General features: G+C 39.5%; 2 protein-coding genes across 10 annotated transcripts in view; one reads left to right on the top strand and one right to left on the bottom strand.

Moving 5' to 3' along the window:
- Positions 1-739: 739 nt before the first annotated feature.
- Positions 740-15,860, bottom strand: Zswim7 (zinc finger SWIM-type containing 7). The gene is made up of 5 exons (XM_046422087.2): positions 15,658-15,860; positions 11,797-11,818; positions 9,300-9,402; positions 2,510-2,614; positions 740-1,172 (listed from the first exon to the last, which is right to left on the bottom strand). Exons 1-5 carry the CDS (start codon positions 15,731-15,733, stop codon positions 1,056-1,058), a joined length of 423 nt encoding a protein of 140 aa, XP_046278043.1. The 5' UTR covers positions 15,734-15,860; the 3' UTR covers positions 740-1,055.
- An 87-nt stretch (positions 15,861-15,947) lies between these two features.
- The window catches only part of Ttc19 (tetratricopeptide repeat domain 19), a 45,409-nt gene continuing 34,671 nt past the window's right edge, over positions 15,948-26,685 (top strand). For 5 of the 9 annotated variants that reach the window (XR_006846685.2, XR_006846683.2, XR_006846682.2 and 2 more), the window contains exons 1-7: positions 15,948-16,176; positions 16,262-16,389; positions 18,275-18,385; positions 18,830-18,868; positions 19,702-19,758; positions 20,033-20,094; positions 23,280-23,374. Coding sequence is in view for 2 of the 9 variants with exons in the window: in XM_046422077.2 (XP_046278033.1) it covers positions 15,993-16,176; positions 16,262-16,389; positions 18,275-18,385; positions 18,830-18,868; positions 19,702-19,758; positions 20,033-20,094; positions 23,280-23,374 (676 nt within the window). In the remaining 7 variants the exon portion in view is untranslated. The remainder of the gene's footprint in view (positions 16,177-16,261; positions 16,390-18,274; positions 18,386-18,829; positions 18,869-19,701; positions 19,759-20,032; positions 20,095-23,279; positions 23,375-26,685) is intronic. The other 4 variants (XR_009224688.1, XR_006846686.2, XR_009224687.1 and 1 more) reach the window with 1 other exon arrangement.

Here is a 26,685-nt window from a genome sequence, read left to right as displayed (position 1 = left end):
CTGGGCTTTCCTCAGCATTCATTCACTAATACCTTGTTTAGGGGTCCCAGGGATAAGGGGGTGTCCTAGGCTAGAAAATCATCTCTTTTATCTGCTTATCCATTGCTTCCCTTTCCACAATAATACTGCAGGTTTATGAACCCCTGCAGAGACCAGCCATCCTTGTCCCTCTCCGATCTTCTTCTAGCTGTTACTTTATTATGTATTTATTTGCTTTACTTATTAAGAAGTTCTTGTGCTGGGCTGAAGCCTGTCTCATTTTCATCCTTATCCTACTGTTGCTCCTTGTTCTCTCTTGGGGTCCATCTGGGTCTCCTATCCACCCCCACCCTTTTAAAATTTATTCTTCAGACTCAAAATCCCTATTGGTATCTACAGCTTCTTTCCAGGACATGATTTGAAGTCTGTCCTTTTGTCTGTCCAGTTATAAGGTCCTGCTATACAAGCAGAATAAATCCAGCTCTGGCCTTGTTATAGAGGCTGCATCACTAGCAATACAGTCCACTTAGGCTGCTCTGGCAGCAGAGCCACATATATCAGAAGGTGAGAGTCCTTTCAGACTTACTGTTGTTTGTTTGGCCATCTCTCTGCTCTGATCTTTTATTATTGCTGAGTAATTTTCTGGACCCCAAGAAAAGAACCAATACCTGTTCATCTAAACTTGCTCGAACTCAGTTTGACTAGCCACCCTAGCCTTTAAAGAATTACTACTAATTCAGTCACTTAAGAAGCAAACTAATTGTGGACACAGCATGGTATTGGACTTTATTTCAGGTTACAATGCTTAATTCCTTCCAGGGACATTTTTTGCCCAAGTGGCTCAGAGGCTGATTCAGGTTTTTCATGGGAAGATGTCATAGGCTCCAAACCATATTCACACTCTCCCTAGCCCACAGCTCCCAGAGTTCGTCCTGCAATCCAGGATGAAAAGGGAGAGTAACACAAGTCTATGGAAGATCCATTTCATCTCTTTTCCTTGAGAACCATGACAGGTTGAATGCATTTCTCCATAGGACTTCTATTTTGAAAGACAATGACATTCCATCTGTACTTTTTTAAGCTTCTTGTTTCTTCTCTATCAATAACATGTCTGTCAGTTGTTTGTCAGAGACACTTAACTGCTGACAGGTCCTCATAACCTGACCAAGATAAACTGCCAAGAGATGCTTACACTGGAACACAAAACATAAAGACATATTAGGAACAAGCAGGGCTGTGATTGTCTAGTCTACTTCTCCTACCATTATATGAAAGGAAAAGGAAGTTTGCTGTGCTTTCAGTTAGGTTCTTCCTTCCTTTTAGAAAGGAAGGCAATGGCTAACATTCCTTGAGGTACTATGTTGTTCAGTGTTTCTCAGATTATCTCACTTATCTGACAGCTACCCATGAGGACAGGTATTAACTTCATTTTAACCATATGCTCAGAACCTATAGTCTATTCACTTAACCACTGTTATGTACTTGAGGGTCAGGGCTGAGGGTCAGGGAGGAGTTGTGGCAGAACTCTGGCATATCCCAGCCTGTCTGCTACTCTGGGGAGATGATGCAGTTGGACCTATGTCACAGAACACAGCTTCAGATCTTGAAGAGGTCCTCATTCAATCCTGTTATTTTATAGGTGATATATACTTATAGCACATGAGCTATGAATTCGGCCTCTTGCACAATGGGACATCCAACTTGGCATCCAGTTCCCAAGATGTTTAAGAAGTTAACAGAGTAAAATGAAGGGAAGAATGCAGTAGACTCCATTATCTTCTTTGCCAAGACTGAGAAATAGTGACCTTCTCCCAAGAGGCGATAAGGAGTGTGTGAATATGTCCTGCTCTTGCTTAATGCTCTGGACTCTGAGGAAATCAGTAAAGACTGAGAGGGACGGACAAAGGCATTCCTGCCCCGTGTGAAGGTTGAGTGTAGCACCAGTCTATCTTACAGGTAGGAAGAAGCCACACCTCATGGCTGGAGTTGGGGTTATACAAGTTGCCAACATACAATTAGCTTCAAATTTTATTGGACCATCTACGTTCCCAGTCCCAACTTCCAGGACTGCCTTTCTATCCTCCCCAAAGCTGTGACCTTTCAAATAAAAAAGCAAGAAACCAATGTAGTTCTATAAAGGACATTTTGGTAGGCTAAGCCTAAAAATAAATAAACAAACAAATAAATAAATAAATAAAAATCACTGAAGTCAAGGAAATAAATTATTTATTTTAATACAGTAAAACTGCCACTTTGTGGCTGGGCATGTTGGCACATACTGGTAATCCCAGCTACTTGTGAGACTAAGGTAGTATGATTGCAAATTCATGGTCATTCTGAGCAACTTAGCAAGACCCTATCTCAAAAAGGGCTGGGAGTGGAGTTCAGTGGTAAGCACCTCTGGGTTCAATCTCCAGTACTGAAGGAAAAAAATAAATTCCCATTTTGTGCAACTTTTAAACCATTAAATAAGGGCTAGCAATTTATCTCCTAACCTAACTGCGGTGGCAAGAGCCTTCCCCATCCTTACCAGTAGGCTTTCACTCTTCCGCAGCACTGAGAAGGCAAATGCAGGACACGAACAGTAATGACAAGAAGCCAAACATGTGTATGTTTTGCCAGAACTTCCTAGTACCTAGGAAAAAAGGATAGATACATCAGCTCTCAGAAGGTGTGCTTCTGGGTGTCATCTCTTTCCCTTTAACCATTTAATGATTCAAAGTCTCTGCAAACTGCACTGGAAAGAAATGCAGTACTATTTTACATAGAAGGGGAAACTCAACTTCTTTTCCTGGAGCATGCAAACTGCTCCTTACCTCTCAGTGCTCACCCTTTAGGACAGTGAGTGGAACTGAAGAGTTTCAGGCTAGTTCAACCATCCACACAAACCATTTGTTCCTATACTTAGTGATTCATAGGGCCTACTCCATGTGCTGACTATCAAGGCGTGAAGGGGAAATCTCTCATTTATATTTTATTGTGGGGTTTCTTAACATTTGGTATTTCACAGCATGTATGTTAAGTTTCTGAAGCTTCCACCACATACCTGAAAAGAGTGAAAACAGGTACAGAGTGAGTGGTTGGGCAGGAAGCAAGATAGGTCTCAGAAGAAAGTAGAAATGGGCTTTTGAAAAACATTTGAGGGTGGAGAGAATATAAAGAATCCTGCAAAAGGGATGACTCAGCTGCTCAGGATGGAGGTCTCCGGAAAAGAGGCAAGCCCAGATCTGCCCACTCTTTTAGCAGGATGGAAGGAGGATGTAGATATATGTGGGGTTGTTAAGAGGCTCAGTCTAAGAACAGAAAGCTTTGGTGGCAGTCAAAAGAACACAAAGGACAGGTAAAGGGACAATCTGATCTGTTAGTGGTGTGATTGGACAAATTTAGTGTTATATCCCCTCCCATGCCCTGTATTGGGGATTGAAACAGGGCTAAGCAGGTGCTCTACCCCTGAGCTACAGCCTCATTCCTGACTGGACAAATCTGTTGGAGGTCTCTTTTCCACCAAATAGTCAAAACCTTTTTGTTAGTTTACTGTAGTTTGGATCTTCAATGTGCTCCAAAGATATTACAGGCTTGGTTGCTGGTCTGTGGCACTACTGGAAGGTGGCAAAACCTTTAGGAAATGGGCCTAGTTTGAGTAAGTTGGGTCACTGGGACTGTGCCCTTGAAGGGGATATTGGGACCCTATACCCTTCTTTTCTCTGCTTTCTGAGTACTATGAGGTTAACAGGCTTCATCCACCACATATTCTTGCCATGTATATAATTTGCTATCACAGGCCCAAAGCAACAGGACCAAGCAATCATGGATTGAAACCTCTGAAACTGAAATAAAATAAACTTTTCCTCTTTTCAAGTTGATTTATCTCAGATATTTGTTACAGTGGTGGGAGGCTGACTAACAGTTTCATTCCTTAAGTTAATTTCCAAACTAGAAGATTATTTCTCAGAGGGCCTTTGGATTATATTTAGGCTTGAAGAGGCTTGAAGACACTAATCTAAATGAAAAATCACAGAACTTAAAAAAAAAAAATTCTTTGGTACCAGGGATTGAACTCAGGGGTACTCAACAATTGAGCCACTTCCCCATCCCTTTTTTTTTTTTTTTAATTTTGAGATAAGGTCTCACCACGTTATTGAGGCTGCCTTTGAATTTATGATCCTCCTACATCCTACCTCCCGAACCACTGGGATAACAGGTTTTTTTTTTTAAAACTATACTGTCATATAATTTCCCATCCAAGGATCTTTTCTACCCCACAGAGAATTAAGCAACAGATAAGGCTTTAACCGTAGGAGAAATAGCAGATTCAAATGTGTGCTTCTTTCACTGGTTCACATGATACAGCCATCTTTTTTGGGGTGGGGGTGGGAGTACTGGGGATTGTACCTATGGGGGCTCTACCACTGACATATACATCTCCAGCCCTTTTTTAAAATTTGATTTTGAGGTAGGCTCTCACTAAGTTGCCCAAGTTGCCCTCAAACTTCCAATTCTGCCTGAGCCTCCTGAGCAGCTGGGATTACAGGTGTGTGCCACCTCACCTGGCCGACACAGCCATCTTGGTAAAGTTTTTTGACAAAATCAGCAGAATTCCTTGGGGGTTCCTAGATTTCCAGGAATGGCCAATGATTGGGTAAGATGCCTGCTGTACCAATTAAAGATTTTAGCCTTGGTTTAAATTTGTTATTAAAACCACATCTTGGGGGCTGGGGATGTGGCTCAAGTGGTAGCACGCTCGCCTGGCATGCGTGCAGCCTGGGTTCGATCCTCAGCACCACATACAAACAAAGATATTGTGTCCGCCAAAAACTAAAAAAATAAATATTAAAAAAATTCTCTCTCTCTTTAAAAAAAAAAAAAAAACAAAAAAACCCACACATCTTGGGCTGGGGCTGGGGCTCAGTGATAGAGTGCTCACCTAGCATATATGAGGCACTGGGTTCAAACCTCAGCACTACATAAATTTCCTATATGAACATACCTATCACCTACATCACTAAGTATGAACAGAGAAATTTACCTAGTGCATCTGGAAGGCTTAACTGAAGAAGGAAAATTAAAGCAGATTATTTCCTCCTTCATCCTAAAGAAAACGAACATCCAACAGAGACATGAATGATTCTTGGGTTTCCAAATTACTACCAAAGAATAAAACTTTAGAATTCTTCCTTTAGTTATCTCCTGTGTCTTTTCTCTCTAGAAATAAACTTACTCAGGAATAAGCCTCTGGAATTCTGCATCAATTTGAATGATTCAGTGTTTCCTTCGTATTGCAGGGCCCCTATCTATTAGAATACTTCCTGAACTATGTTAAAATAATGCCCGGTGACTTAAAGATGGGGATAAATTCTGCAGATGTTCCCTTGCCCGCTCCTCTCACAGGCTGGCTAAGATTCAAAGTAAAATGTTTAACTGCTTGAGGCAGTATGTACCGTACATAGCAGTGGACAACTAATGAACCCAATAATCAGGCAGAAATCTGAGTTAGAATTGTTTAGAACTAGAAATCGACCTTAGGGAAAATTTAATTTCTTCACCCTTCAATGAAAAATGAACTCCTCTTACAGGAATTGCTCCTAGTTCTTCCACTCATAGTTTGGTGTGATTTTTTTAAAAATGGACATACAAAGAAGAGGACACTCAGATTGGACTTGTAGGAACTTTGCTTGGAGGACTTCAGTTAGGTTCTAAAGAGGTGACCCACATAGATGGTTACACATTCATGGGTACAGCTTTATTTTATGCCCACTACAAGCCTCTTATGATACTTTGCAGCAGTAAGCTGTATTATTTCTCTCTGGAAAAAGGATTATACATTCCTGTTCTATTGAATACAGACTGGCTATATGACTTGCTTCTTATCCAGCTAAGTATGAATAGCCAGGAAGAAATGTTAAAAATTATAGCACAACAGGCTATATACATAGGGGTGGGTTTACTAACTGGGATTCCTAAATGAAGGTGCCTGGGAGCAGAGCTGCAGTTGACTCCTGATGGATGTATAGCATGAAGGATATGTAAAACTTTGTTTCTTTAAAGCCTTTCAGATTTGGAGGTCATTGTTACTGCATAATTTCGCCACCCCTTCTCAAACTGAGCCAAAGTTTCTAAAAAGCAGGTCAGGTGATAGCAACAAAATGGTGACTTTTAGAATAAGTACACATTACATCTGGTGGACAGTAATAATATTAGGGTTGACATATGGAATAAAAGTTCTCTTGTGGAAAGACAAGGCAGTGTCCGATTCAGCTTTTATCTTTTTACAACCCCCCCCCAACTTAAACCAAATTCTTACTATAGTACTATATAATACAACCATTAAGGTTAACCTGAAGGGTTATAAAGATTTCTTCAGACTCATTTAATTCAAATTCCAGGCTGATAGTCACAATTCTAGAAAGTTAGCGTTTTTTTATGACTAACAAAGCTAATATAGGATGTGAATTACAAAAACTAAACAAGTCACACTGAATACTGGAGGAACAAGACATCAACTATAATTAAAATATTTTAAACAACTTTAACATTTTAATTAATGATCAGATCACAGAACAAGAGGTCAGCCAGACATCTGCTTGCCCAGGCTAAATGTTATGTTGATAATGGAACTGAGACCAAAATTCCAAAACTAAAAGACATGGGGAAAATGTGAAGGGCCGCTCTAGTTTCAGGTATCTAAGTCATATAAAAACCAAATACAGGGGCTGGGGTTATGGCTCACTGGTAGAGCACTCACCTAGCACGTGCGAGGCGCTGGGTTCAATCCTCAGCACCACATAAAAATAAATAAATAAAGGTATTGTGTCCAACTACAACTAAAAAAATATACATATATATTAAAAAAAAAAAAACCCAAATATAAAGCTGGGTGCTGTGGCACAAACCTGTAATCCCTGCGGCTTGAGAGGCTGAGGCAGGAGGATTGTGAGTTCAAAGCCAGCCTCAGCAAAAGCAAGGTGCTAAGAATTCAGGGAGATCCTGACTCTAAATAAAATACAAAATAGGGCTGGGGATGTGGCTCAGTGGTTGAGTTGAGTGCCCCTGAGTTCAATCCCCAGTACCCTCCCCCTGAAACAACAAACAAAACAAACATAAAATATCAGAAAAGATTACAGAAATACCTATTCATGTATAAATAATAAATTTAGTGACTGAGTATACATCTGTAAGTTCACCATGTCAGAATTTCCTACTAGGCAGTCTCCTTTGAGTAGGAAAATACTATTCAATAGTTTTATCTATAGCATCCAACACTACTCTATTCTCCTTAATGAGGAAACACAGGATGACTCTGCCATGTCAAGGAAGTTATGCTATAATGTAGAATGGCAAGTGAATTCACTGAGCAAAGGCACCTATTTCTCTAGGCAGGCTTTGCTGAAGTCATTCACTTCCTAAGAATTAATTGATGTGGTCTCTCAATGAGAGTTAACTAACTGGTCTCAGCTCCAAGAAGTTATTTGTAAAAACAAAACAAAACAAAACAAAACAAAACAGAATTTAAACAATGAAAAAATTCTATTCTCATGTTCTGGTCTTCAGCAAAGCCTGGAAAACAAATAAGAGCTGATGGCTTTGAATCCAGACACAAAACTCTGAACCACTGCCAATATTTTTATTTCTTAAGAGTCCTTTCCCTAAGCTGGGTACAGTGGTGCATGCCTGAGACAGGAGGATCTTGGGTTCTGAGCCAGCTTCAGCAATGGCAAGACCCTAAGCAACTCAAGTGAGACCCTGTCTCTAAATAAAATACAAAATAGGGATGGGGATGTGGCTCAGTGGTTGAGTGCCCCCCAGTTCAATCCCCAGTACCAGGAAAAAAAAAAAAGAAAGAGTCCCTTCGCCCAACCCCAGCTGCTTTTACCTTTGTTTCATATAGCCAGGAGGAGTAACACTTTTGTCTGCCGTTTATATAGTCTTTATTCTAGTCTCAGATTATAGAACAGGCAATGTGAGGTAACCAGATACAACTATTACTTTACTTTTTTAAAAAGAATTTAGTTGTTGATGGATCTTTATTTTTTATTTATTTATATTCGGTACTGAGAATCGAACCCAGTGCCTCACACATGCTAGGGAAGCACTCTGCCACTGAGCCACAACCCCAGCATGTTACTTTACTTTTCTTCATTTAAGCTTCCTACAGAAATATACTTTGCAGTCTTGTGGTGGGAATAATCAATAACACATGAAAGTAATTCAGAGTCTGATAAGAGGCTGCTGCTTCACAAATCTATCTATCCCTATCATAAGCTTGAAGAGAGCAAAACTAAGGTCCAAGTAAACTGTATTCAGCAGTTTGACCCTTAATAAATATTTATTGACAACAATTTGAAAGATCATTTTTGATAAATCATTCTGATCATGTGGAAGAACCTCAAAATACATTTTGGCTTTTGCCTATAAGCAAGACTATGAACAAGATGTAAATATCTATAAATTTATGGGGAGGATGTGCCTCTATCATCAACAGTAAGAAAGCAAAAGTTGGGCTGGGGCTGTAGCTCAATGGTAGAGCATCCGCCTTGCAAGTGTGAGGCACTGGGTTTGATCTTCAGCACCACATAAAAATAAATAAAGACACTGTGTCCATCTATAAATAAAAAAATATTTAAAAAAAAGAAAAGAAAGCAAAAGTTGACTATACTCTATCAGACCTGACAGAAAGCCTTTCTACATTATTGCTGGTACTGAAAATATTTCTTGGAAATATTTCTTTTAACTACTAAAATGCTTGGAGATAGTATATTAAATGAAACAAGGCAGACACAAAAAGATGGAATACTCAGTCATGATCTCATTCATATGTGAAATCAAAAACAGTCAAACTCAAAACTCAAAAAGGAGAAGAATGGTTACTAAGAGATTGAAGGTTGGAGGAGATGGTGGTTCAAGGGCACAAGATTTCAGTTAGGCAGGAGGAATAAGTTCAGGAAATCTACTGTACAATATGATGATAATAGTTAACAACAATGAATTGTACACTTGAAATTTTCTAAGAGTAGATTTTAAGTTGGTTTCACTACAAAAAAATAAGTATGCGAGGTAATGGACATGTTAATAGCCTGAATTAGTCATCCCAAGGTATACATATATCAAAACACCATTTATGCCATAAATATGCAGTTTTGTCAATTTTGAATAAGTACATACACATTTTAAAAAATCACTAATATGTTAACTTTACTAAAATGGGTCAAAACCTTTTCAACAGTTAGGAAATACTTCAAGCTGGTTATCAGCTTCCATAGAGACATGAAAACATTCTATCCTAAGGGTTTCTGTTGAGATTATCCCACTTCTAGACTTATTACCTGGTAAATGTGCCTTCCACTGGGCGATGAGATTAAAGTGATGGACTGTCGATCAACTAGGTCCAAGGCTTGAATGGCTGATGAGCCAAAGATAAACTTCAGCCTGGGAAATGGAGGCTTTGGATTAGAAGGGCTGACTGCCAGTCACCTTAGTAACTTGACCCAAAGGTTCACTATCCTCAGCACTTTCTTTTCTTTCTTTTTATGTGGTGCTGAGGATTGAACACAGGGCCTTGCACATGCTAGGCAAACGCTCTACCACTGAGCCACAATCCCAGCCCTCTTTTCTTTTGTTTTTGACAGTGTTGAGGATAGAACCCACTTATGCATGCTAGACAAGCACTCTACCACTGAGCTATCCTGCCCTCTTCATCCTCAGCATTTTAAAAAAGTTCACTTTAATTTAGAAAAACAGGAAATAATATAGCAAAATCCATAGACTCATTTGCTCTCTAGAATTAATATATATTAATATTCTTGTTCATTTATTTCAGATGTTCTTTTTTAATAAAAGGAGTAACTTATACTGATAATGAAGCCCTCTTTTATACTTTTGTGTAGTGTTTCCATTCTCTTTTTTTCTTTGTGTTTATGTGTTGGGAATTCAATGCAGGGCCTCAAAGGTGCTAAGCACATTCTTTATCACTGAGTATTATCTATCTCTAGCCCCAAATATTTACTGGTTTCCTTCCTGATTTTATTATACATAGAATGTATGTGCACATATATACACATGTATACATATATGTATGCATACACATACATATATATGTTAATGTTTTAGAAATTAAAAAATAACTTACTTCGTTTTTCTACATTACTAGTCTAAGGTGCAAAACTATTGAAGGAATAGGAAAGAGCTCTTTAAAATTTTTATATTAAACATGTTAAAGATTTAGTCAATAAAAAAAATCAATAAAACATGGTAAAAATAATCAAAGGTAATCACAGTTAACATTAGAAAAAATTTAAACCTGCTTTGTCTTCTTTAGAACCTACTGCAAGCATCTCTTGAACAAAGAATGGCTACAAAGATTTTTACTTTTATTCTCCCCAACTCTTTTGGATAGATTGTTTTCAGAGTTTTTGTTTTACTACAATAAACAATACTGGATTAATATTCTCACTGTAAAATCTTTATGAACAACCATGATTACTTCCTTGGGATATATTCTTATAAGTGGAATATCTAGGTCAAAGAATATGTTTTAAAAGCTATTATTTCCTGTTGCCAAGTTACTTTCCAATGTACATTCCTACCAGTAAGGTATCAGTTATGCCCTTCTCCATATTTCTACCAAATTTCTTCTGTGGTTTCCAGTTTTAAAAGATGAACAGTTATCTTTATTTTGTATTTTTCTGCAACATTTTTGCATATTTGCATTTTTTATGATTGCCTATTTTGTTTTTAAAGTGGTAATTAATTTTTCTTATAATAATGTATAATTCTTATGAAAAATCTGACAAATAGAGGAAAGGTTAAAGCATTTTCCTAAATTCTACTTCCTTACCATTAAGATAATTACTGGTAGCTGGGCAAGGTGGTGCATTCCTGTTATCTCAGCTACTTGGGAGACTGAGGCAGGAGGATCTCAAGTTTGAGACTATCCTGGGCAACTTAATGAGACCCTGTTTCCAAAAAAAAAAGGGCTGAGGATGTAGCTCAGTGATTGTGCTCTTGGGTTCAATCCCTAGTACCACCAAAAATCAAAATAAAAACAATTAAGTGTCACTTATTCCTGGGTAGCTTTTACTTTTTATTGCTATTGAGATTGTAATTGTATTCTTGGATTTTGTGGCATGAAAGAAAATGACTTTTTTTAGTAGTTCCATCCACAATTTATTGAATTATAAATCAGATTAAATGATTTTTTATTTCTGTAAAATAATTGGCCATTTTTAATTCTCTCTTTTTTTAATAGTGATATCACCTGCAAATAACATTTGTCTTTTTAAAAAAATATTTATTTTTTAGTTGTAGTTGGACATAACACCTTTATTTCACTTATTTTTTTTTTAATGTGGTGCTGAGGATCGAACCCAGGGTCTCACATGTGGGAGGCCAGCGCTCTACCGCTGAGCCACAACCTCAGTCCCACATTTATCTTTCTTTGAAGACAGGTATACTTCTAATTTTTTTTTTTTTTTTTATGTGCCAGTGGAACAGGTTTAATTTATAGAACGGTGTTAAAGAAGAGTTGCAAATAGGGCAATATAGGAATGCCTTATATGATGTTGTTGGCTATTCATCTGAGATTTTTAAAAATTATTTGAAAAATATTTAGTAGTTAACTAGTTCAGTAAGACTAGTTTTAAAAGTTAAGAATCAAGGGCTGGGGATATAGCTCGATTAGTAGAGTGTTTGCCTTGCATGCACAAGGCCCTGGGGTCAATCCCCAGCACCATAAAAAAAAAGTTAAGAATTGATAAAGATTTGGCCCTTAAAATATACTAGAGTTTTTTTTAAAAAAATCAAAGCACAACAGTGTGTACTTACGATGATAGATGCTCATCAGGAACTGTAAAATGGGAATAGAAAAAAAAGTTAATTATGTTATACTAGTGACCACAGACACAAAAAATCTTAAAACAAATTGAACCTATGTATATAATTTTGTTCCTTCCCTAAATCCGCCTAAAACAGTTAAAAAAAAAAAAAAAAACCATAAACTCCCAAGAATGAGAAAGGCAGGAAGAAACAATACTAAGATAAACTGGAAGTAGATAGAAGAGTGAAAAATAATTCACAAGATCTGAAAAAACTGAATCCTAGGCTAGCAGTGGGGAGAGTCAAGCACCAACCTGATTTAATTACAGAATCCAATACTTCTCCTCTACCTTACTCCCCTCAACCCCCCCCCCCCAAAAAAAAAAGAAATTCTCAAAATGGTAGTACCAGATTGTTCTGGAGGCTGGTATCAATCAAGGACATTAAAATAACAAAAAGTCTATGGGCTGGGGTTGTGGCTCATTGGTAGAGCTCGTGCCTGGCACATGTGGGGCCCCGAGTTTGATCCTCCTCAGCACCACATATAAATCAATAAAATAAAGGGGTGTGTGTGTGTATATATATATATATGTGTGTGTGTGTGTGTGTGTGTGTATATATATATATATATATATATATATATATATATATATATAAAAAATATGTTTAAGAAGTAATCTACGGCCTAGCTATAGATGGCTGCTGTCTTTGCGCTCTGACAAAAGACTAGGTTCATTTTCTGGAGAGATTCAAACACACGTTATCTGACCTAGAGGAAAATTCTAGGTACACACAGTGGAGCTAAGGTGTCACATGAAAAACAGGGGACCTCATGCTCTCTTCCCCAATATGGCTCTTGTAATACAATCAGGCTTTACCCTTTGGGCAATCTTTCCTGGGGACTCTGACCAAGCCAAGAGGAATGACACTGGAATGTTTTCCCCAGCTAGCCTAGTAAAAACAATTACAATGACATTAACCATCCATAAGCTCTTCTATATCCAAAGTCTTCACACTTAAACATTCTAGACAACTAAGAATTACTGGGAAACAAAGGAAAAAAGACAGAGAACAAAACAAACAGAAGCAAACTAATTAGAGAAAAAACTGCAGAGAAAATATTTCAAACACCTATCAATATTATCAGAGGAAAAAACAAGCAAAGCAACTGTAAAACAGGCACAAGATATAATAAAGGGATCTTCAGGGGAAAAAATTGTAAATTAAATATGACAGCAGAAATAAAAAAAAGGAATCTAAAAGATTCAGTTAAAGAAAGTTCCTAGGAAGTGGAGAAAATTTAAAAAATGAAATATAGGAGAAATTGTACATCACTCAAGAGGAACAATAAAGGGCATTCAGTAACTGAATAATGGAAACACTAGGAAAAAAAAAAAAAAAAACTCATCAATCCAGTAAGTCAAGAAAATTTCCCAGAATTGAAGGATATGAATTCCTAGTCTGAAAGGGGCCACTGAGTGCCCACATGGTAGAGTGAAAAAATAAAAAATAATTCTCATCAGAAGATTCTAAAAAACTGGTCATAAAGAGAAGATATAGTTGAGCTTCCAAATCCATGGATTTTATGTTTCCATGATTCAACCAGCCTTGGATTAAAAACAAAACCAAAACAAACAACAAATTTGGAAAAATATTCTCTGTGCCTATACCTGAACATGTAGATTTTTTTCTTATCTTTATTCCCTAAGCAATACAGTACAACTACTACTTATGTAGCATTTACATGTGCCAAACATTATGAGTAATTGAGAGATGATTTAAAGTTTATGGGAGGATGTGTATAGGTTATATGCTATTTTAAATAAAGAACTTGAGCATCAGTGATGTCCACAGGAGGTCCTGCAACCAATCCTCTAAGGATACTGAGGAACAAGTGTGATTCAACTTCCAGAAAAATAAAAAGTCACATAAAAAATCAGGAAAAACACTAGAAGATAGAAGATAGCATAATAATGCTTTCAGATGTCTCAAGAAATATTATTTCCAACATATAATTTAACACTTAGCCAACCTATCAATTAAGTGTGAGTATAGAAAAACTTTCAGACATGCTAAGCCTTAAAAAGTACATCTCACACCCTTTCATACCCTTCTTCACGAAGCTACAAGAGCTTATGCTCCATAAAATAAGGTAGAAAACCAAGAAAAGAAAATTGTAGGATATACTAAATATAAGGCCCAACATAGGTAAAGAGAATTCCCAGGATAATAATGGTGAAGGGAGATCTCAGGAGACAGATGAGATCAGCCAATTCATATTAGACAAGTCAGAACGCTCTAGGAGAGATTTCTTCAGAAAAATGAAATTGATGAACACCTTTTTAATTTGAACATGTTGAGTAGAGATTTAGAACACTGATAGAATGTGGGGTTGAATTAAGGATAAATACACAGAAAACTAAACAAACCAAGACAACTGTAACTACAGGGGAACCAAAAAGTAACACAGGAAATGTAATCTTAATTTCCTACATGGCTCAGCTACAACTAGTTTATATTTCCTTACACAAGCTTTGAATCTTGATTTAAAACTATTAGCACTTTAGAATGGGGGTTAAGGAAGGTTCTACGACTAAAAAAACAGGTCTGCGGGCTGGGAATGTGGCTCAAGCGGTAGCGTGCTAGCGTGCTCGCCAGGCATTCGTGTAGCCGGGTTCCATCCTCAGCACCACATACAAACAAAGATGTTGTGTCCTCCGAAAGCTAAAAAATAAATATTAAAATTCTCTCTCTCCTAATAAAAAAAATAATAAAAAATAAAAAACAGGTCTGCTAAAAAATAAACATGATTAAATGTCAGTGGTCCTTGTGTCCGAGCCATGAGTGTCAACAGCACTTACTATGTCCCCTTCAAGATTGTCGGCCTAAGGTTTGATCCATTCTGACATACTCCAGTAAAAGTTGATTCTATTTTGAACTCTTAGACTGTTCAAGCTTAGACAAGAAACACTGAACTGACAATACATTAGCTTTCCCTCCATCCTTTCTGGAATCAGGACGTTTAACCCTCAGTAAATTCTGACTGAAATGCTTTACTTTTCTCAGTCTTTTAAAAACAGTAATGCAAAATAACCCATATTGAAGCACACAAAAGCCATGCAAGTGAATAAGCGATGGCAGTCTTGAAACCTAATTTGGCTTTTGTTTATAGGGTGACCATCTTTACACTGGAAGAGTAGTTCGAATAGTCCATACATTTTGATTTGAAATATCCTTTTTTTTTTCAATTTGTAATGCTGAGATGATCCTGGCTCCGTGATATTAGTGACATAGGCATAAAGCACCCTCTGCTGGTCCCTGGAAAAAAGACTTTTAGAGCATCCAGATTTACTTCAGAAATTAGCATATGCATTTGGGTTTGTGACCCTAAGATATTTACTTTCTGAATAAAGTATATGAAGAGTTTTTAAAGTTAACATTAGGACTTGAGAAAAATTATGTTTTAAAATTCAGAGTTTCGAATGAAATAACTTAAGAGTTAGCTTTTCCATAACTCACTATAGGATTCAGTCCTTTCAACCTCCCAAGCCCCTCTCACGTGTACTCAACGCTTGTCCCAGAGCTTCCGTCCTCATTGGCCTGTTCGCCCTCCGCGGGAGGAGTGCCAACACCTGCACTGTTCCTTAAATATCTGTTAAGTGGATTTGACTTTTATGGCCGAAATATTTCTATTTAATTTTATTTTTTCCACGAGCCTGGAGTTTAGAGATAAGGGAAAAAAACTCGGGCAGTTTACAGCGCCCACCCTGGTGGGGCCCGGAACCTCGCGCCCGTGGGCCCTGGCGCCCCCGGCCCCCTCGACGTGTTCCGCGGCCCACAACGCAGCCACGCACGGCCTACGACCCGTACTTCGTGCGGTTTCCCTCACTGCCGCGGCCATCTCGCTCAAGAGCTCCTCTACGACCGCGGGTAACGTGACAGCCATGATGCCACAGGTTGCATCCTCTTCAACAAGATCTTAGGCCACCGAACTCCGACCTGCTACGATAACCTGCGGAGGAATGCCGCCGCCACTGGGGTTGGGGCGAGACCGTGACGTCGGTGTACGTCATCGCGCATGCGGAAAGCAACGATGACGCCTTCTTGGGCATGATGGCCCGACCAATCCGGCGAACCCTTTGCGCAGGGGGCGGGGCGTCCCGGGATCCGACCGGCCTGCAGTGCGCAGAGGACGCGGAGGGAGCATGTACCGGCTCCTGAGCTGGAGCCGGGGTCGAGGCCTCCTGCGGGCCGCGGGGCGGCGGTACGGGGGTTACTCTGCGCGCCTGCTCCCCGGGCCGGCAGGAGGCCCCGGGCCCGAGATGGAGGTGCCGCCACCCCGAGTTGCGCCGCACGGCCGCGGCTCGGGCCTGCTGCCGCTACTGGCAGGTGAGGGGCGCGGGCCGGGCGGGGCCGGCCGGGCGGGGACCGGGGCGCGGGCCGGGCCCGGTGACCTCAGAGCCCCTTCCTGCAGCGCTCGCCTGGTTCTCGAGGCCTTCTGCGGCAGATGCGGAGGAACAGCAGGGAGCGGGCGGGGCCGCCGCTGAGGATGCGGCGGACGAGGCAGAGGCCGAGATCATCCAGCTGCTGAAGCGAGCCAAGGTGAGGCTTCGTGAGCCCTTGTGAGCGAGGCCTTCCCTATAGTTTGCGGAAACGTGGATGGAGGCTCGGAGGATAAAATTGCCCCAAATTAGATGGATCATCAGAGGGGGGAGGTTGGGATCCATTCAGTCTGGTCCGTCTCTAAAACCTGCAGTAAAATTGCTGCAGTCTCAAGTGCAGGTGGAGATGGCACCCTTGGCATATTTCTTTTGTTTGAACAAATTATTGAAAATGTTTTATGGTTGTTTTTAATCAATTAACCAGCCAAGATGAAGTGGGCATTATTTGCACATACTATGATCCTTAAAATGCAATTCTTCCTTTTCTCCATATCTTTTTTTTTTCTTAATATTCCTTTTTTTTTTTTTTTTTCACCCCAGGCTCTCTCAGTTTGCTGTTTACATTCTATCTCCACTGTAAGGCCTCATCTACCTCTCAGACTTAAAAATGCCCCAAACCAAACTCTTCCTCTTGAATGCCTTTCCAACACATTCTTTATCTTCTCTTTATGACCATCAGTTTCTCAGCTACATTTCTAAAACTTGTGGTCCTCTATCATTGCCTTCCAGTACACAGCTGTAATTCCTGTTGCCACCAAATGCAAAATATTTTTCAAATATGGCCCGTTTCTCTATTTCCCTTGCTGTTGTCATCCTAGTGCAGTCACTGTCACCAACTGAATTGATAGCCTGTCCTGGTCTTTTGACCCTCTACAATTCCTTTTCCATACATCAGTCTTAGTGATACCTACGACATACATCAGTCTTAGTGATACCTATGATGCATTTTCCATACTGCAGCCTTAGTGATATTTTAAAAATGCAAATCAGCTCACATCACTCTTGCCTGACAACTCTGAGAAATTTCCCACTGCACTTGTTAAAATTCAGACTCTTTGCCATGGTCAGCAAGATCCTAAGATCTAAACCATCCTACCTCACCCATTCATTTGCAGTAGTGCTCTGGCTCACCATTCTTCACATTTCTTTCCTGGCAGTTCTTCTGAAGAACCATTCTTTTCAACCTGTACAGGCTTCACTCATTCTCTGTGGGTCATTCTTCCTCCCAATTCCATATTTGGTTGACTTACTGTCACCCTTTGTTCCTCAGTTTAATTCTTATTTCTTTGGAAGATTTCCCTGATTTTCATTGGAGGAGACTACTTCTCACTTGCCTTTTTTTTTTTTTTTTTTTGCTGGGGATTGAATCCAGGGCCTTGTGCATACAAGGCAAGCACTCTACCAACTGAGCTATAACCTCAGTCTCCCGTCCTTCTCACTTCTTTCCATTGTTTTTCTTCATAGCTATTAATTAATGAATTGTAATTAAGCCTATTTCCCCCGATGGTCCCCTTCAGCCTAAAGGAAGGAAGAGAAAAAGAGGATGAGCTGGGTGCACTGATGCGTGGCTGTAATCCCAGTGGCTTGGGAGGCTGAGACAGGAGGATCACAAGTTTAAGACCAGCCTTGGCAAATTCGTGAGACCCTGTCTCAAAATAAAACATAAAAAGGGATAGGAGGTGACTCAGTGGTTAAGTTCCCCTGGGTTCAATCCTTGGTACCAAAAAAAAAAAAAAAAAGGAAAAAGATGAAGGACAAACAGATTTCTTATAAAATATGATATAAAGATTGCTCACATTCCTTCTGCCTGCATCTGTTGGCCAAAACTTCATTACACATAGCCACATATAGCTGCCAGGGAGGCTGACCTCCTTGTCATCTATAGACAATGCTTGCTGCATAGTAGGAGTCAGTAAATATCTGATGAATGAATAGCTTCTTTCTATGAATGGGATGTATAGCCATCTGTACTTCTTTCTGGAAGCACATGCATGTGCTTTCCTTATACATCATTTAATGTTATTTTCTTTTTCTTCTCTTTTTAGTTGAGCATCATGAAAGATGAACCAGAAGAGGCTGAGCTAATATTGCATGATGCTCTTCGCCTTGCCTATCAGAGCGATAACCTGAAAGCCATCACTTACACTTATGATTTGGTAACTCTTCTAATCAAAGCTACTGATGACGAAGGGTGGATGCTTGAAAAGGATTGTTCTTCCTGATTTCTATTCCTGACCGTTGGGGTGTTTGAAAGCTCTATTTTCATTGTTGTCATTTTCTTTTTTTTTTTTTAAACCATTGGCAGAATCACTTATGAGCTGTCTCAATTCCCGACCAAAAAGAAACAAATAGCTTTTGTTTCTTTAATGATAAGTAGATCTAGATTTCATTTATTATCAACAATATATGCAACAAAGTATTTGCTTCTTATACCATTGCTGTACTGTGCTAGCAGATTAACTGGTGACATACTTTATCCACTTTGAACTTTTGTTTTTTTAATTCAGAGTGTGACTGCCAAAGGGAATCTTTAGCTTAAAGGTTTTTGGATAAGTAGGAACACAGTGCTCTAAACTGAACAATTTGTAATTTGCTTTCAGATGGCCAACTTAGCGTTTATACGAGGTCAACTAGAAAATGTAAGTAAATCATTTTGTAATATTTTGAATTTGTGAAATACGAGCCTCTAGGGAACTGCAATAGTAATGATGCAGGCTAAGCTACTATGATCCAGAATATAGTGACTCAGAGAGGATGAAGTTATTTCTCTTTTTTTTTTTTGACATATATTTTTTAGTTGTAGTTGGACACAATACCTTTATTTTTATGTGGTGTGAGGATCGAACCCTAGGCCTTGCATGTGCTAGGTAAGCACTTTGCCGCTGAGCCACAACACCAGCCCCTGAAGTGAGTCTACATGTAGGTCAAAGACTAAAGGCAAGATAGGCATCTCTGCTGTCTGGTTCAGAAGTCTGGTTCTTTCTAAGCTGCATGGGTGAGCTGACTCACTTCCAGCCTGCAGGAAGGGAGAAAAAGAAGATGAAGGGCAAGCAGCATCCTTATAAGTTATGGTTTAAAAAGTTCATATTCTTCCTGCATGCAACTCCTGGCCACAATTTCATCATATGACTACATGTAGCTTTAAGGAAGGCTGATTTGCTAAAAATTGAGGGGATTTTATAGCCATAATGATGGGAGAGTGACTATTGGGGCCAATTTGCAATCTCTGCCACAGTGATTTGATGAGAAGTTGATTTCTACTCATCCACAGAGTAGATTAAGATACACAGGATGTGGGACCCTGATACTTTGGTCCATTTTCCTTCCAAAAAAGTACTTTTCTGTGTGTTTGGGGTGTGTGTGTGTACACATGTGTACGTACATAGGAGTGCTACATCAGACTGACACTTAGAATCCAAGGGTCATGTAGAGAATTGGGCCCAAATGAAAAATCTTTTCCTTACGCTTTTAGGCAGAACAACTTTTTAAAGCAACAATGAGTTACCTGCTTGGAGGGGGCATGAAGCAGGTAAGAATATTGCCTATTATTGGCCCCCTCATTGAAGCGGTTTTTAAAATAGTCTTCCTGAAAACTTCTCCCCCAGTCTTCAATGTGCGCTTTGACCAAAAAAGGTGAATTTTTTGCTCCTGTACCTCTATAAAAATGGCCAATCTTTCACTAATTCAAAAGCATGGTTGCTGAGAACTTCACTAATTTCTCTAAAAGTCAAGAAGTTGAACTGAAATAATCTGTGAGGAAGTTTTACTTGTCATGAATTACCTTTATTTCTCTCTCCCAATAGGAAGACAATGCAATAATTGAAATCTCCCTAAAACTGGCCAGTATCTATGCTGCTCAGAATAGGTAAGTGTGGTTAGAATGTAGGTGTAACAGTGGCGAGAGAATGGGCCTGTGGGCAGGAAACTGATCCTAGGGTGTCATATAATCTTCATTTACCTACAAGTCATCAGGGTCTTCAAAAAATTGGCTTTCACCTTTCAGTTGTCCCATGCCTTGTCTTAGCAGTCTTCAGGCTTTTCCAGTTCTGCCCTGCTTTTTCCTTTAGCTTGCTGAGGGGAAGCACACAGCCCTCACACCTGGCTGTGTGATAAAGCTAGTCAAGTTTTTTGTTCCTGCTTGAAGTGAGAAGGGAAGTTGAAATGTGAACTGGGAACCGTAGTTAGCTCTTCCTAGAAGTGGAGAGAGCAATGTAAAATTGCCAGGGATAATACACTTTGAAAAAACCACTTTCTTTCTTTTTTTTTTTTTTAATATTTTTTTAGTTGTAAATGGATCTTTTATTTATTTATTTAAATGTGGTGCTGAGGATCGAACCCAGGGCCCACATGCCAGGCAACTGCTCTTCCACTGAGCCACAATTCCAGCCCCAAGAAACCACTCTCTTGATATAGGCATCAGCAAAAGAAGTTGTTAGGTATCAAGGTACATGGTGAGAGTCACTGTGGGAGTATCTTGTGGCTCATTTTCATTATCCATTCTGAGAAAACAGCAGCTTTTTTTTCTTTTTTTCCTTTCTTTTGGATACTGGGGATTGAACCTAGGGGTGCTTTACCACTGAGCTATATCCCCAGCCCTTTTTTAAATTTTTTATTTTGAAATGATTTTGCTAAGTTTTGCTGAGGCTAGCCTCGGATTTGCCATTCTCCTGTTTTAGCCTCTGAGCCACTGGGATTACAGGCTTGCACTGCTGGGAGCCATTAGCCAAGTAGGTATGACAATTTCCTTGCCAGCGTACCCCATGTTGCTTAGTGGAAGGGCTCGTGGAAATAGGACATTTTGCAGTGACATTGCATGTAGGTGACCTTGCTCAAGGACCAGGGCGGATCCAGGTTTAGGGTGTTCCCGGTTTAGGATAATCGGGTTTAGGGCGTTCTGGTTTAGGGCATTCCAGGTTTAAGATTATTCCTGCTGGGAATAGGGCGTATCCTGCTGCCTGAGTTCCCCTTGTTGCACCACCATGCTTGACAATAAATGTCTATTTTTAAGACCTTAGCAGAAGGTTTTGAATAAAATATTTTGTTTAAATGACTTGACCACTGTTCATATGTAGAGTATGTAGAGTTAATGATAGGTAGGTTTCTGGAAGGGGAACTAGTCGAGAATAGAGGAGAGATCTATAAATAAGTGAGTCATTTCTTATAAAGAAGAAAAACATGCCAGCTACATAGGATGACCTTAGACAACAATTTAGATAACATGCCAAAGGCTGAGAGCACTGATGAGTTGAGGGCCTTTTATTCCTATCAGTTTCTAGGTGGAGTTCAAAGAAGAAGCATATAGGATGTAAGCAGAGAACTCTAGACTGGAGTTTTATTTGGGGTGAGTTTAGGGGGAGAATTAAAACTAGCTTTCCTTACGTTTTTAGTTACTGCAGAATTTGGTGTCAGAGGTTTGGAGTGACATCAAGTCAGATACTATACAAAGGGTTCTCATTGAAGTCCTGGTACTGGTCTCTGCTGTCCTAGTCACAGCTTCTTCATTTTCATCAAGTCCTCTCTGCATTTTGATTGGACAGTAGAACTTCCGAGGGCCTTTGACTTCAAGTTGTCTAAAGAGCTTTAAGTTTGATTGGTACCAGGAAACGTTTTGGCTGAGGTCAATCTTCCTAGGAAGAGTATCAAATAGAAGTAGATGTTGGTGGAACTGAACTGCTCAGGTAAGAAGCCAATAAAAACCAATAAAACACAGGAAAGTAATACAATTTATAATCTTGTAGATGTGAAAGCTTTTATAGTATCCATTAATAATTAACCTTTAAGTACTTTTCATTCTGTTTTGTTGAGAGAATCATAAGGTAGAAGACAAGGCCAGGTCCTGAGGCTTAGAATGCCTGATACGAGTCCGGAGAGGAATTTTTTTTTTTTTTGTAGCTGTAAACAGCATAAATGTATTTGTTAATTTTATGTGGTGCTGAGCATTGAACACAGTGCCTCAGACATGCCAGGCAAGCGCTATGCAGCTACAGCCCCACACTGGAGGAATTTTTTTATAGGCCTCTTGCCCTACTGGGAACATTTTGTAGCAGCTTCTTCCTGCCCCCATGTCTTGGCTGAAAAGGGTCCCTGCTACCAAGGTTTGGGTCCAGAGCAGAAAGGGGATGCTTTTGTTCTAAGAATAGAGTAGCTCAGCAGGGTCATCAGCTCTTCCCTGGGAAGGCACTAGAGGAAAAGGTTGAGATTTATAGTGCTTCTTCTGGTAAGAAAGTAGAGGCAACATGGAAGAGCAAAAATCAAAACTAAGCTCCTACATAGAGGGGGAATTTCATTTTTTGGAACCCAGGGACACTTAGCCACTGATCCACATGCCCAAGTCCTTCTTTATTTTTCATTCTGAGATGGTGTCTCAAAAGAATTGTGAAGGGCCTCGAGTTGCTTTGAGTTCTCTTGTCTCAGCTTCATGAGCCACTGGGGTTACAGGTGTGCACTGCCTTGCCCAGCCTGAAGGAGAAATTTCTGTCATATTCCTCTGCATCTCTTTATAGAAATCAGGGAGTCAATCTGCATGCTTGGATGTCATCTTCAGTTGACCGAGGGTCCAGAACTAGAGTCAGTCTAAATATTGCCATGGCTAAAAGTTTCATTACTTTGGAAAACTTTTATCAAAGACTTATAGTTTGAGAGAAGTAATATACAATCAAAAGCTCCCCAGAAGCTACATGAACGCAGCAATCCCTAGTGCAGAGGGAGCTGAGCTTCCCTTTGTTAGGTCATACTTCATATTACTTTGATCAGGTGTGGGCTTTCCCATGCTTACTCATTTGAGACTGATAGTGGGAGATGATGAAAGACCACTGGTTATGTCAGTTGTGAAAATTTTTACAGCATTCCTAGCTTTTCATGTGTTAATTTACCTTAAATAGATTACTTTAGAAAAAATTTTGAGAATTGGTAGATTGATAGCCCAGAGGTACTTTAAGCATAATTCCCACTTTCCTTTACCAATAACGCTGAAACCTGAGCTGGAAAGATGGAGGTAAAAGGAGAGTTTGAGAAAAGGTAAATGGTTGATTATTGATCTTTGTTTCACAGACAAGAATTTGCTCTCGCTGGCTATGAATTCTGCATTTCAACTTTAGAGGAAAAAATTGAACGAGAAAAGGAATTATCAGAAGATGTTATGTCAGGTAGGAAACCGGACTCTTCTGGATGTTGTGTTTTCTCCACAAAAGGCTTATGTCTGTATCAGGGAGGGTAAGATATCCATTGTTCACTGTGACTCTAATATTATGAAGTCTGGAATAAGATGGGATATTTTGTTTGAATGATTTGATAGCTCTTTTGTTTGTATTTTTTATTTGAACTGTTCTTTGAAGATGTGTTCATAAATTATCAGTCAATTTTTATCTATATATAACCTCCAAGAAATTGGGAAGCAGAAAGGGAAGGCCTTTCTCTTACCTCTTAGTTCAACTACTAGATTTCTTTCTTTCTTTTTTTTTTTTGGTGGTGGTGGGGTGCTGGGAATTTAACCCAGAGCTTTGTGTATGTGAGGCAAGCCCTCTACCAACTGAGCTATATCCCCGGCCCCTCAACTACCAGTCAGAATGCAATAATTACCTTTCTTAATAGCAGCAGGTTAAGGAAAGACAGAAAGAAGCTTTGCGTTTTTTCCACACTTGTAGAAACTGGAAATGGAATGAGGTTGGCTGGAACCCTTCAAAGGGTGTGCCATTTTGGGTTTCTTAATTTTGTTTAAAGTATTGGGAGTTTTCAGATTTGACATTTGTTCAGTAACTTCTTTCATACCTGCTGTATGCCAAGAGCTAGTGAGATATTAGGGATCCCGTGGTCAAGTCTAGTTCATGAAGTAAGACACCACAATAGAGTTGTCTTCCAATTCTCTCTTGAACATACGTCAGTTTTTCTTCTCCATCACTCTACTGAAGCCACTTCTCTCAGAGTCACCAAATCTAGCAGTCATTTTCTCAATCCTTAGCTTTCTTATTCATTAGCAGCTTTGACTTGGGATGAATCTCTTCTACTGGAAATACATTTCTTTGATTTCGGGGCACCTTACTCGTGTCTTTCCCTTACTGACCTCAAGTGGTGGTGGACTTCAGAGCTGTCCACACTCTCCACTTTTCCCTCTGCCCTCATGCCCTAGGAGAGACCATGTACTCTCATACTTTTTAGATTTACATCTTCAGCCCCAGCTTGCACCTGAATAGCAGACTTATGGGTATGATTGCCTACCTGTCATCTTGACTGGTGAATGGTCATCTCACACTTAACATATCTATAATGGATCTTTTCAATTCTGTCACTCACAAATTTGTTTCTCCACAAGTCAGTCCAGGTTAGTAAGTGGCACTAATAATCATCCAGTTGCTTAGCCATAAAGCTTTGGCCCAGTTGCTTTGGACCTATAAGGCCCTCTGTGATCTGTCCCCCACCAGCATTTCCTACATCATCCATTGCACTCTCCTTGCTCATTCCATTCTTACCACACTGAATCTCTGTTGTTCTTGCACATCCCAAGTTCATGCCATCTTCCTTTTTTTTTTTATTTTTTATTTTTGCAGGGGGTGGGGTAGTACCGGGGATTGAACTCAGGGGTCCTCAACCACTGAGCCACAACCCCAGCTCTATTTTGTATTTTCTTTAGAGACAGGGTCTCACTGAGTTGCTTAGCACCTTGCCATTGCTGAGGCTGGCTTTGAACTTGGGATCTTCCTGTCTCAGCTTCCTGAGATGCTGGGATTACAGGCGTGTGCTACCTTATCCCACCATGCCATCTTTAAGGCCTTTTTGCTTAATATTTTCTCTGTCTAGATTGTTCTCTCATATTCTTCCATGGATAGCTGCCTCACTTTATTCAGATCTCTGCTCAGATATTTCTTCAGGGGCTTATCCTGACTAAAACAATCATCTCTTCCTACCTAGTATTATTTACCTCTTTAACTTTCCTTCATCATGCTTTAAAGTAGAGATCTGTGTTTTATGCTTGTCTGAATTACCAATAAAAGTATATTTTTGTTCAAGCATTTTTAGTTTTTGTCTTCCCTATCAAAGAGGGATCAAGACATCATCTGGGGGCTGGGGCTGTAGCTCAGTGGTAGAGTGCTTGCCTTGCAAATGTGAGGCACTGGGTTCAATCCTTCAATCCTCAGCACCACATAATAAATAAATATAGTGTGTCTAAGAAATATTTTTTAAAAAATCTGTTTTGCTATTACTAAATCCTCAGAACCTATAGTAGTACCTGACATATAATAGAAGCTCAGAAGACTCAAGAAAAATGAGTAAGCAAATACAATTTTAGTGTAGTGTGGAAGTGCTATAAGGAAACTAACAAAAGGTGCAAAAACAAATCTAACCATCAAGTGTGTGAACTAACTACTAGTCGAACGCTTGACCCTAGTGTGGGAGTGTATATCTATCTTTTTCAATTCCAAAAACCCAGTTATCATTTTAAAAAAATGAAGAAAAGCCTAAAGAAAAATGTAAAGGTCATCATCCTTAATCCTGCTGCTAAGAAAGAACTATTTTTTAGAGTATGTCTTTTTTGGCTTTTCCACTCATCCTGAGTGTTTTTTTTTTTTTCTCTTGGTGCTGAGAATTGAACCCAGGGCCTTGTGCATGCAAGGCAAGCATGCTACCAACTGAACTACATCCCCAGCCCCTATAACCTAATTTATGAGACTGACGTGCTACCTACTGCGCTAACGAGGCACCTCCTATAACCTAATTTAAAAAAAATTTTTTTTTTTAGTTTTAGATGGACACAATACCTTTATTTATTTATTTATTTTTATGTGGTGCTGAGGATCGAACCTGGTGCCCCATACGTGCGAGGCAAGTGCTCTGCTACTGAGCCACAATCCCAGCCCTAACCTGATTTTTTTAAAAAATACATATTTTAGTTGTAAATGGACCTTTATTTATATGTGGTGCTGAGACTTGAACCCTGGGCCTCACACATGGCTAGGCAAGGGCTCTACCACTGAGCCACACCCCTAGCCCCCTAACCTGATTTTTAATAGCTAGTAAATGTAATATGGAAATACTTTTCCTAGATAAAGAAATTCTTGCTGGATAGAGCAAGCTAATTTCTATTGTAAACATATAATTTTATTTCTAGAGAAATAAATTCTTAGGTTTGTACAAAGCAAATCATTTATCAAAGAAAACATTACTAAAAATCATATTAAAAACTTGGTCTGACTGGGCATGGTGGTACATGCCTGTAATCCCAGTGGCTCAGGAGGTCAAGGCAGGAGGATTTCGAGTTTAAAGCCAGCCTCAGGAAAAAGCAAGTTGCTAAGCAACTCAGTGAGACCCTGACTCTAAGTAAAATACAAAATAGGGCTGGGGATGTGGTTTAGTGGTCAAGTGCCCCTGAGCCCCTGAGTTCAATCCCTGGTACCAAAAACAACAACTACAAAAAACAAACTAAAAAAAAACCTGGTCTGGAGTCTTTGCTTCCCTGTGTTGT

The sequence above is a fragment of the Marmota monax genome, unplaced genomic scaffold (genome assembly GCF_021218885.2).
Source record: "Marmota monax isolate L192 unplaced genomic scaffold, Marmota_monax_Labrador192_F-V1.1 WCK01_AAM20220418_F8-fsc00311, whole genome shotgun sequence".
Taxonomy (NCBI): domain Eukaryota; kingdom Metazoa; phylum Chordata; class Mammalia; order Rodentia; family Sciuridae; genus Marmota; species Marmota monax.
The sequence above is the reverse complement of the archived record's forward strand: the minus strand, read 5'-3'. Positions and strand labels throughout refer to the sequence as shown.

What these genes read in the sequence shown, in the direction of transcription:
- Zswim7 (XM_046422087.2), bottom strand. Translation starts at nt 15,733, where the DNA reads ATGGCTGTCACGTTACCCGCGGTCGTAGAGGAGCTCTTGAGCGAGATG. An exon ending in AGTGAGGGAAACCGCACGAA is followed by an intron (nt 11,819 to 15,657) that starts GTACGGGTCGTA and finishes CCCATTTTACAG; the next exon opens with TTCCTGATGAGCATCTATCA. An exon ending in GTGGAAGGCACATTTACCAG is followed by an intron (nt 2,615 to 9,299) that starts GTAATAAGTCTA and finishes CTTTTTTCCTAG; the next exon opens with GTACTAGGAAGTTCTGGCAA.